Below are 12313 nucleotides of genomic sequence, written 5' to 3' on the forward strand. Positions count from 1 at the left end.
TAAGTATTTTTTTAAAAAAACTATTATTATTGTAATTCCTTAGGAAATGCCTTTCATTCCTATCTCAGAAGACTTAGCAGAAATGTTATCTTAACCTGAATGAGATCATCAGTCCTTCTAGCCATAAGTATTGTTCCTAAAAGATTCAGGAATTTAGTCTTTAACTTTAAGTCCTAGAGCACCATAAGATCATATTTTTAACTAAACTGAGCTCTGAAATATCCAGGATTTTCAAACAACTAAAGGCAAAAAGAAAGGTTCAAAGCTTTAAAAAAAATAATAATTTTCTGACTGTTAGAACTCCTATGATTGAAAAAAAATATGAACATCAGCTACATGTTAATGAAGAAGATATTATTTTTATGCTTACATCTGCACTCATTTAATCAATAATTTAGGATGAATTCATGTTCTGTCTGCAGCTCATCATTTTGTGGATTTAGAAAGCTGTGAAATATTAGCAGTCATTTTTCATAATTAAAAGACTTTTCATTATGCAGATGTTTTACTTAAATTCTCCAAAGAAGGCCCTCAGGAAATAGACTGCTGAGTTGTCCAAAGATAAGACATATATGAAAAATAAACATTCAGTCCAATATTTTCCAAAAGCATCCTTCATCTACACCTCATACAAATATTCCACTTCAAATTAATCAGAGAAATTAGTTTGACTGAAACCTTATTTACAAATCAATTCCCTTCTCTCAAAAGCCCAAAACAAGAACATTTTATAAATTTATAAAGGATTTAAACTCCATTATTACATATAGTCTTTTCATATAACCTCCAAATTCTCCAGTTATCTAAGAAACATTACACAATAGTACATACTATATATTATTACATGATAGTATATACTATACTACATTTGTATGCCATATTGTATTTTAAAATAGTACATATAGCAACATTTGACTTGTATTATTTTTGTGATCTTTACACTGATCATAGCTCAAATAGGAAATTTAGAATTGAAAATAGTTAAATTCATAAAATTATCTTTAGTTACAGAATTCAAAGTATTTGACAAATTTCTTGGTAATTTTTCATCTTATTCCTGCGTGGTCAGAATTAACAAATTAGGAGATAGCTTACTCTTCTCCCTCATTTCCTCTCCAAATTAAAGAAATATTGAGAAGCCTTGGAGCCTAGCAACCTAGCTTTTAAAGATTGCTCAGGAATCCCTTCCAGAAACTTCACATTAAATCTTGAGCGACTATAGCAAACTTCTGTTTTGTTTTTAACTGAGAACACTGGTTGGCCCTGACAAACCCATCTTCCACATTATCAATTACTTTTCAAGGACAACAGTAAGACAGTATCACCACCAGAGGGAGCCCGTGCCTACTAGAGCACACAAGTGGAACCTTTCAAAACTATTGTTTGAGCTTCAGTGCTTTCCCCCATATGGCACGCAATGAGTAAAGGCTTGCTCAGGTTGAATGTGCTTTCACTGAGACCGACTTGTTTTCTAATGATAGTAAACATGAATGTCATAGCAATGTAGCTAGAAAATATATTAAGTGGCACTGTACTTAATGATTTACCAGACAAGATCCTTATATTTCAGTTCAATGCTTTTAATGCAAATAAAAGACAGCCTAGTTTGTCCAATATAAAGTAATTTGTCATCTTGCAGAGAGTTTCCATTTGACTGCCTGTTTAGCAACTCAAACCTAACAAAACAGAAAGTTTGGCTTTCATATCCTCAGCCCATTCCTTGGTTTCTCAGTAAAATGGCATGGTTACCCACTCAGTTGATCAGCTCAAAAACTAAACAACATCCATAATTCCTCTCATACTACAAATATGCAAGCTCTACTTTCAAAATCCACTGGTCTCTATTTCCATCACCATCATCTCTTCTGGGCTATGATCATTTCTCACCTGGATGACTGCAAACTCTAATTGGCCTTTTTGCTTGTTTACTCTTTGTCAATCTGCTTTTACCGGGTCAGAGCAACTTCTGAGTGAACACTCTTTTTCTATCTTATCTGTACTTTGGCCATATAAGTTATCAAGTTAATTAATCAAGCTCAGCCATACAATCATCTCAAATATTTGCTAGATCTTTTTATAGTTTGCTTATAAATTCCAGAAAGACACACACCTAACTCTTAATAGGTCTGTTTCATACAGCTGCACTGTTCTGAGAAAATCCTCTATATGGTCTGATAATTTGATCATATAGGTAAAATTTCAATGTTTAAATAAAATTTTAAATTTAAAGTACCATTAGATTATTTTTTTTCCGATTCCAGCTGATCTGATAGAAACAATTCCCAACTTAAAGTTATTTCTGTGTTTCAAAAGAGCATTCCTTAACTTCTGCTTCTTGCCACAATGAAGTAAATGATACACCTAAAGTAAAATACACAAAGCAAAGGTCTGCAGACATCAGGCAGCAGAAGTCTGTGATCTTTGAGAGAAGGGAAGCCCAGGGTGAGCTCCTGCTTGCTCCAGCTTTCTCCCCNACTTCTAGAGTCTCTAGAGCTGCTTTTTTTTTCTTTCATCCTGCACTTGAGTTTCAGCCTGGTCAACAGTCTCACACTGCTGAGGTGGCAGAGATCAGAGACTGAAGCTGTTGAGCTGTTGACCAGGCTGAAACTCAAGTGCAGGATGAAAGAAAAAAAAAGCAGCTCTAGAGACTCTAGAAGTTTGTATGAGGATTTTTCTTAAAACATTGATGGGGTCTGGTCACGAAACACAGTCTCCACACACGCTAGTGAGACCCCAAGAGACCTAACATAGCACAGCTGATGAAAGGCTAAGTGCAATCAGAAGCACCAGGCAGGGTGAAGTCCTGCTGTCACAGTGCAGAACCCATGCTGAGGACTGTGTGCATTCAACTAAGACCCCAGAAAGGCCAGGCTGTGGGAGCAGAGACCAAGCCTAAAGTAGAGAACAAATATATCTTGGGCTGATGACAAAAGCCCCATTTTATGAACGTATTAAACAAGTTTGATAATATCAAGAGGATGGGACAGAAATTGAACTGCCTGACAACAAAATTTGACCCTGTTTAAAAGAAGACTACATAATCCAGACCTCCTACAATGTGTCTTCTAAAATTTCCAGCATATAATAAAAAATTACTAGACATGAGTCAGGGAATTATAACCATACTCTAGGAAAAGAAACAAACAAACAAACAAACAAACAAGAGCAGTCAACAGATACACAGACTTTGAGAAGGACTATATGTGGTTATGTGAACTCTTTTAAGAACGCAAATTATAGAGACCCAATATAACAAGTAGAAAATACGAATGGCACCACATGTGTTAAAGAACTTGAGTCTACAATTCAAAACTTCCCACAAAGAAATCCCTGGCAGAAAGAATTCCACTGGTAAATTGTATCAAGTATTTAAAATGTAAATAATGCTGATTTCAATTTGTTTACTTTCAGAAAACAAAGAAGGAAGACTTCCCAAGCCATTTTGCATATCCACTATAACTCTGCTACCAAAACCCAAAGGTATTACAAAAAAATTATGCGCCAATATTTCTCAAAAACATAGAGAAATCTTAACAAAATAATATCCAATAGAATCTAGCAATGTACTAAAAGGATACTATATCATGACTACAAGGGACTGAACCTTGGAATATGTCATTCAAAACTGAACCAATACAATTCCTACACTAAAAAATATAAAGAAGAAAAACCCATATAACAATCATCTCAAGAGATGCAGAAAAAGTGCATAACACACTTCAAAAATCATTCACAATGAAAACTCTTCAATAACTCTTAGCACCTAGGGACAGAAGGGATCTTCCTCAGTCTCAGAGCTAGCATCACACTTAATGTGACATGTCTAATGCCTCCCCCTAGAAAGAACAAGCCAACAATATCTAGTTTCTTCCCACTCCTGTTCAGCATGGGATTCAACACTGTACTGGAGGAGCTAGCCAGCACAATAAGGGAAGAAATTGAAAAAGAAGGCAAGAGGATTAGAAATAAAGGAAAACTGCCTGAATTTATAAACAATATGATTGTGTATATAGAAATTTCCAAGAAATTGCCCCAAAAGGGGCAAGCTTCCAGAATTAATAAGAGAATTTAACAAAGCTCTAGGAGAGCAAGATACTATGTGTAGTTTTTTTACAATCATGTTTTTCAATAGACTGGCAAATAATTAAGACAACTTTTAAGAATATACAAGTAAAATCATTAAAATATTAAATATTTATGATTAATCTTAACAAAAATACTATAAATATGGCAACGATTAAAATTGTTACTGAAAGAAGTTAAAGACAGACAAATGGGTGGGGAAGATATTAATTTTGTCAAAATTGATCTATAAATATAATCCTAATTTAAAGCCTACAGTCTTTTTGGGGTGAGTAGTAAAAACTGACAAGCTGACTCAAAAATTTACATAAAAAGCAAAGGTAAAACAATCTTGGGAAAAAGAAAAAGAACAAAGTTGGAGAATTTACACTGTTTATTCAAGTTTTAGTATAAAATTATAGTAACCAAGACAGGATGGTCATTTAGCAACAAATAAATAGATCAATGAAGTAAAATTGACCTACATATAGATAGTAATTTATTTTACACACAAGCTCTAAGGCATTTCAATGACAATAGTCTTTGCTACAAATGGTACTGAAATAACTGGATGTATGTCTCAATCTCTACTCAATACATATGCAACAATTAATCCTGGATGGACCACAGATCTAAATATAAAAACAAAATCCATGAAGGAAAAAGAAAAACATATGAAAGATTCTTTGTAATATTGAGGTAGGCAAAAAATTGTTATGTTTATAAACAACATAACAAAATGAAATACTGGTTTTCATCAAAATTTAAAATGTCTGGTCATCAAAAAGAATGTTCAGACCATAAGGCAAATGACAGGCTGGGAAAAAGTATTCACCATACACATATCTGAAAAAGGACTTATATCCAGAATATATAAAGAACCCTACAAATAAGTAATGGTTTTTAAAAATGACAAAGGAACTTCTGACTTCTGCTTTAAGAACAACAGTTTAATTAGGTTTCCAAACAAAAACATAAAGCAATGAATAAATATATAATGTGTATACTGCTCAGTGACAACTAAACCTAAAAGGTTTTCTGTTACAAAAGAACAGAATCTTTGATTGCAATGTACTACCTACTTAAAAAAAAAAAAAACACTCTGGGTTAAGTTCTAATCAAAACATCAGCATCTAAGACTACTCATACTAGAAGTGAATGTCCTCTCGTGGCCTGCTAACCTGACCTAGAGCTCACAGCTGTCCTCGGGCACACTCTGACCTGTCTCCCTCAAAGCTCCCACATACCTACCCAGATTTTTTTTTTTTCCTGTATAAACTTCTCAACATCCTTCCACTGCCCTACTTCAGACATTAATCCTTCCTCCCATGTGTAGATGACAACATACAAACCATCCAGGACCAAAGGGATCTATAGGTAGCCCCAGCTCACTTGAAAAAGATATGCTTTGGGAAATGGGTGGTCTAAATCTTGATGCATAGATACACACACACACTGCACACAAACACACATAAACTTTATCAGCTTGAAGAAAATTAATTTGAGGGACTGGCAATCTCACCACTAAGGGGTAATTGTGCTCACACATGGCATTGCCTAGCAACAGGAGTGCACAAACCCCAACACAGGAGTGTAATGAATCGCTGACTACTGCTCACAAATGGTAATTTGATGGGAAGACATTCACATCTGGTTTAGTCTGGAGCAAGACTTCAGACAATTCTGCAGACTCAAATTGAGAGAAGCAGCAGGTACTTCACCAAGGCCAGGCTTCAGAACAAAGGAGACTATTTCTATTTATCCAGCTGGGTATACGCATTTGTTTAAAAACAGCACAAACAAAACAGAAATATAGTTTTGATAGCCTTGTTTCTATGACATTTTGTTTTGGCTGTGTTCCATCTTCTATAGTTTCAAATATATTTAATGAAAGTCACAAAAAAAGGTAAATTTGACAAATAAGCACAGGGTAATTGTGGCTTGGCTACACTACATTAAAAGCCCCGGGCATCTGCCTGCTACTTGAAGCTCAGTGTTTTTGAATCAAGGTATAAAAAGAGCCAACATACGAGCGAGATCTGTGTCTGGATCGCCTGTTGTTGGGGTCTGCTTGGTTTTTTTCCTTTTGTCTCCTTAACACGGCTTCCCACTGAGGCGCTGAATCAACCATATCGTTCTCCTGCCGTATTCTGAAAAGAAAAATCATTCATCTAAAGTTAACACCCATACATGGTGCCTTGTTTCTCCGTTCATCCTAAACTTGCTTTTCACTTAAACAACAGAAATTTTATTATAACCACTGAAAGCTAAGAAAGTATTAACAGGATTAACATATTCTAAAGTAGATAAGTGTGTGTGTGTACATATGTACAAATATATACACAGAGACATAAATAAATATATAAATATGTTAATTTTTCCAGACTTCTTTGACTTTAAATTTTCTAAGAAAAGATGTATCAAATAAAAACTCATTCAAAACACATTTAAATTCTGACTAAACAAAGAATGATGTAGCATATAGTGCCAATGTGAAACACAATTTTTTTTTTTTTTTTGATACCAGGAATTGAACCTTAGAAAAGCTTAACCACTGAACCACATCCCTAGCCTTTTTTTATTTTTATAATTTTGAGACAGGGTCTCGCTCAGTTGTTGAGGCCTCACTAAGTTGCTGAGACTGGCCTTGAATTTGCAATCCTCCTGCCCCAGCCTCTGCAGTTGCTGGGATTACAGGCACAAAATCATTTTTCAAATATGCTACTTAAAATAGCAATGAATAATCTTACTTTGCAATGCTTTTAAAAATTCACGTTAATCATCCATGTTATCGAGGACAATAGGTGGAAGGTATAATTCCCCTTTTTAAGATAGCAAACTAGAAGTGTGAAGTCAAACATGCTGGCTGGCATAAGGCACTAGCGGCTGCACATGTGTGCATACACTACTCTGATGCAGCTGCTCTCTTGTGGAATAGGCAATGAAGGGTGTACACCTGATGTGGCCAGGGACCAGGCAGGGAAAGAAAAATAGGGACGGGTTCTGTGGGGCACAGGCCATAGCGCCATGTGAGATCACAGAATAGTGTTAGCAAATCCTCTACTTTTAAAAAAAGTGAATTAAAAAAAAAAAAAACTGAATTTCTACGGTGAACATTTCCAATGTTCACATATTGACAAACAAGTCTGAATTTCAAGGCACTGTCTGACCCTAACCCTATCCATGGGCCACACTCAGTCTGCAGACGCTTTTGGATGTCAATGTATCAAGTCTTTGTAATAATGAGGTAAGGTATTGGAGGAGGGAGGAGAAAGAAACAAGTACTTAATTGAAGTTAAGTGCTTCATTAATGTGTGGATGCTGTCTGGAATGCATGGCAATGATGCTGTGAAGCTGTGACTATTCCCAGCAAAAATCAAGCACCTGTTATGTGAGCATTTAACTTTTAATTTATGTAAGCTCAGCAGGAAGCTGCCCTGAGTGAGCACCTCCCCATTGTGGAGAACAGCTGGGAACTGTCAGGATCCCAATCTGGTACTGAAACTGCAAGAGCACAACTGCAGGAGACCAAGCAGGAAGCGCAGGCAAGTTTGAGTCCTTTCTGTCTGAACAGATGGCTCTTGGTTCCTCTGTTCTGGCACTTAGACTATGGGCTGTATAACTGGCTTTGCTTCTAAGTGTAAATCAGCAAATGATGGCAAATATTCATTCCACATAGAATTTAAATGGAGATCACATAAAGCAAATTCAAGTTGAAAAGAACAGCACCTTATGAGGAAGAAACAATTTAAAATCTCTAGATTAAAGGGGAACTGTATTAAGTAAAAAATTATCCAAGGCTTTGAAGTGTGTACATTTCCTCTCTAAAGTTTTCATTGCTAATAGGCTATTATTTGAAGATTAACAGGACACAGTCATGGTACTTTTCAGAAATTTAAGAACATAGTTCCTTCTTCTCATGGCAGGTACAGAGGAAATTAAAATTGGACATATACTGCTATGGATATTAACATCAGAAATATCTGAAGAAAAACATGAGAAGGTACACTGCTGTGGTCATAATCACTAATCGTACTTTGAAACAAACATTCCCATTTGACAATGCCATACAGGTACTTGTGCACCTGTATACATACATACTTCATGCCAGAACCTACATTTACAAGCCTTCCATGGATCACATGACAGTTCCTGCCAGGCCAGCTGGTATAAGCAGCCCTGGACACTTCCGGAGCTGAGGGATCAGGCTCAGGAAGAGAGAAGGGAAGGTGTCAAGCTGGTAAGCTGGAACCTCCCCTCCCACAGGAACCCACACCTCAAATGCTGGGCTGAGGATTAGACACAAACCCAGGTCTCTTGCTCCTATCCCTGGAGTCTATTAGCCAGTGGCTTCCATTCTGGATGAAATTGCTGCACAGCTCAATGGCAGAATTAAATTTTACAATGTGAAATGTTTTTTATCAGGAAGTTGGGATCTTTACATATTTTTGAGAGGTTAAACCTACTAAAGCAAGACTAAGGCATGACTTAGGCAAACATAAACTTTCCCCAGAGTATAGACTTTTCAAAGAAGCACAATTATTGTGAGCTCATTCTCATCCATTGTGAATTTCACAGGTGACTTTTATACTTGGACAATGATGAGAATAAAATTAAACTCCAGACACATACATACTTCCTTTTTCCTTGCTATCATAAGGACTGAATCAGAATAAACTTTGGATGACAGCTTGTCCCTTTAACTTCTGTTTTTCTAATTGAAAAGTCTCAAGTGAGGGCAGTGACTCTCTGTCAGTTAATATCCTTGTGACCCACATGCTTTAAAGACAGATGCCCTCTATTGGTGATGCTGTTTCATAAATATTCTAACAAGATGCATTAAAAATGTAAGGCCCATTGGAGAGTCACAACAGAAGCACATTTTCCTGAGTAATGGTGGTACGGCAGCTTCAGTCTGTAATGAAGTTTGAAATTACACCCTTACAAAAAGCCTCTGGTTAATGGTGCCTCATTACAAGAATGAAAGTGTCATTTCTTCTATTGCTGAACTGCTCCAGAAAACACAGGTGCTACTTGGAAAGAAAAAAAAAATCTTAGCCTTTAAAAGCAAGACTATTGTAGCACACAGTACTTACAAGACAGAAGCTATCTATTTTGTTTATGCATGAGTAATAAAGAAATCTTTAAATGAAAAAGCATATCTCCTATAATGATTCTTACTTTTAAGTCTCATTTATTCTTAAGTGTAGGTACACAAGTATTTTCTTTTCTTTTTGTTCCCCTCCTTTCCTGCTATATTACAATTTTGATATAGAGATTTAAACATTATAAAGCATTAAAATACTGCAATTATATTGACATAGAAACTTTTTAAAAAATCAAAATGCTCTTACATCATAATTATGAAATGATCAAGGGGGCAAAGAGTCGATTGTCATTTATATTACAGATCTGATTATTTCAAATGTTGTAACAATGAGCCACAAAAAAACAAGAAATGTTTCCTTCTTGTACTCTCTAATCCAAATGATAATCTACATGCATCACACTTCATATATTTCCCCATCAAACAAGTACAGAGAGTGAACAGCAAGAGTAGGAAGTACATCGTAACAAGGCTTTTGAATTTTAATTAATGTCCAAGGTGAAGGTTGTTTCCAAACACAGCAACTTCTAGCAATGTTTCAGAATAGGAGAGTTCTAATATATTTTCTCAATTTCTCACCAAACTTTAATGTTCTACTTTCTTAGAATACATGGGAAATGTAGATCTTAACTGCATTTGACACTTAATTAAAGTTCGAAAAGGTTTAGAAGATGAAATGCCATATAATCGCTTCATAACAATAACGAAGATAATAACTATTCCTAGTCTCTTCTTCCCTATTATAGTTCTGCCTCTTCTGAAAAATTCTTCACATTACCAAATTAAGTCTTATACAAATCTCCCTGGGTTTTACTTTGTCCTCTTCCTTTATCAGTTTTGTTCCTAATAGGACCTTCCTTTACATCAATTCTTAATTTACTTCTAATTCACTGAAATAATGGCGATGATTAATGTTGAACCTGAGAATTTTTTGGAGTTCAATGTAAAAGGAAACTTCAAGCTGATGTGAGCAGCCCATTCTGCTCTTGGGTTTTATCTATTTCCACACCTCTGCCAATCTGGCTCTCACATCTTGGGCAAATCACTTGTCTGCTTTGGTAGGGTTTCAGTCTCTTCATATACAAAATTATTACAGAGATCGTTTCTATTTTTTTTTGTATTAGGAACTGAACTCAGGGGCACTCAATCACTGAGCCATATCCCCAGCCCTACTGTGTACTTTATTTAGAGACAGGGTCTCACTGAGTTGCTTAGCACCTCACTTTTGCTGAGGTTGGCTTTGAAATTTCGATCCTCCTTCCTCAGCCTCCCCAGCTGCTTTGATTACAGGCATGTGCCACCGGGCCCAGCCAATCTTTTCTAATTTTAAGACTCAATATTTCTCTATTTCTATTTTATTTCCAGGCCAATCAGACACAATGAAGCAAATTTCTACTCTTCAACTATAGCATAATGCTCCAGACAATTGCTCCATGTGGCCACTCCATTGTTAAAATTAAATCAGCAGGTTCCAACTGATCATGAACTTGTGTTCTCATCAACTGCACTCATTTTTGGATCACCTGCTCTAAAGCAATCTTCATTTTTTTTTTAGTAGTTTTTCTTCCCTAGGGAAATTTAAGTTGGTTCCAGGCATCTGTCAACATCCTCCCTTGAGATTAGCAAGCAAATAAATCCATTCACTTTTCCCACTTTCCCCTATCACCAATAAATTATTCTTATTTGCTCTTAAAGTTGCTTCAGTCTCTTCCATTTATTCCTTGTGCTCCTGTTACCAAGATGAGCTACCTATGGTGCAATTTCCCTTTCAAACTCTCCTATTTTCAATATTTTTTATCCTGTTTTGTTCCCATTCAGTAATACAACAGCATTCCTCCATTGCTGTGGCTGTGCATTTCTACAGTCATTTCTGTCAACTTGGATTCATGTTCTGGAAGCCCTATATCACCCATGTCATAGGTCTAAATCTTGGTCCAATTAAAGTACAAATCAGAAGCCCTTGCATCTATGGCAAGGTGACCAGCATCAGCTTCCACTGGCTTTGTCTGAACTGTCCTCTCCATAACCACAACGTTCACCATCACCAATTTTTATCTTTACATCAATCAGGGACAGGACAGTATGGAATGCTTGCAAGGAAACAGGTCCTTGTTTTCAGGTTGTGTGGAAGAAAGCCCACTGGTTTAAGTTTGCTAACATCCAAAACCATTTATTCCTAGGGTACGGATACTAATAAAGTTCTTTTTTTTCTTTTTTAACCACTTGCACAAAATCCTACCAAAATCATGAGCTTCTGGATTCGCCCTACTCAGATATACTGTCCCCATTAGTTATAGTACAGAATTTCTGCCACAGATATATAGGGGTTTTTTTGTTGTTGTTTTGTTAGAAAAATAATATAAAAGGCCTAAAGGAACATGCCCTGGACTACCCAGAGCATATGCAGAAAGAGGAACCAGGAATTAGATTTATCAAAGGGAAACCTCTCCCAAATCAGCTTTCCCTGAAAATACCTTGAGCTTAACAAATAAAATTTGTTAAGCTTTAACATAAAATTCTTAATCCACTATTCAGATAGTAATAGACATCTAATAGACTAATGGATCCTAAAAGACATCTAAAAAATAGGAATAAACTCTACAACATTCATACCAGAAATAATTCAGGAATTCAGGTTCCAAACACTGACTTCTTCTTCTTCTTCTTCTTTTTTTTTTTTTTGTTTTGTTCAAGGGAGCTGAGCCTCGATTTACATATAACACCGGGACTTCAGATAACCCAGAGCACTGCTGAGTGTTCTCATTAATTTAATAGCAACTTCCGAGGCAGGGCATTTTCCACTTTTCACATATATCCATTACCTCCTGGAGGTGGGCAGGGTAGGCATTATTCCAATTTGCATGTGATGAATGAAGATTCACAGGTAAAGTAACCTCCTCAAAACCACAGAACTCTTCAAAGCAGGGTCAGGCTCTCAACATAAGCTCCCTAATTTGCACACACACATAGCCTCACATATATGACTCGTTATTTAGAGAAAGGTTCAGATGGTCTCCTGTTGCCAATTTCCTTTAGTCCTGCTCTTTCCCTGAGCTTCTTTCATTTCTCTTACTCTTTTAATCCTCACCAAGCTCCAGAGTTACTCTCACTTTTCACTTATGCAAAAAAAAAAAAAAAAAAAAA

The 12313-nt window shown here is 36.1% G+C and overlaps 1 protein-coding gene across 1 annotated transcript in view; it reads right to left on the reverse strand.

The window, feature by feature from the left end:
* The window catches only part of Epb41l4a (erythrocyte membrane protein band 4.1 like 4A), a 233608-nt gene that overhangs the window by 11498 nt on the left and 209797 nt on the right, over window positions 1-12313 (reverse strand). The window contains exon 19 of the mRNA XM_015484299.2: window positions 6093-6212. Within this exon, the coding sequence (XP_015339785.1) occupies window positions 6093-6212 (120 nt within the window). The remainder of the gene's footprint in view (window positions 1-6092; window positions 6213-12313) is intronic.

This window comes from Marmota marmota, unplaced genomic scaffold, assembly GCF_001458135.2.
Source record: "Marmota marmota marmota unplaced genomic scaffold, marMar, whole genome shotgun sequence".
Classification (NCBI taxonomy): domain Eukaryota; kingdom Metazoa; phylum Chordata; class Mammalia; order Rodentia; family Sciuridae; genus Marmota; species Marmota marmota.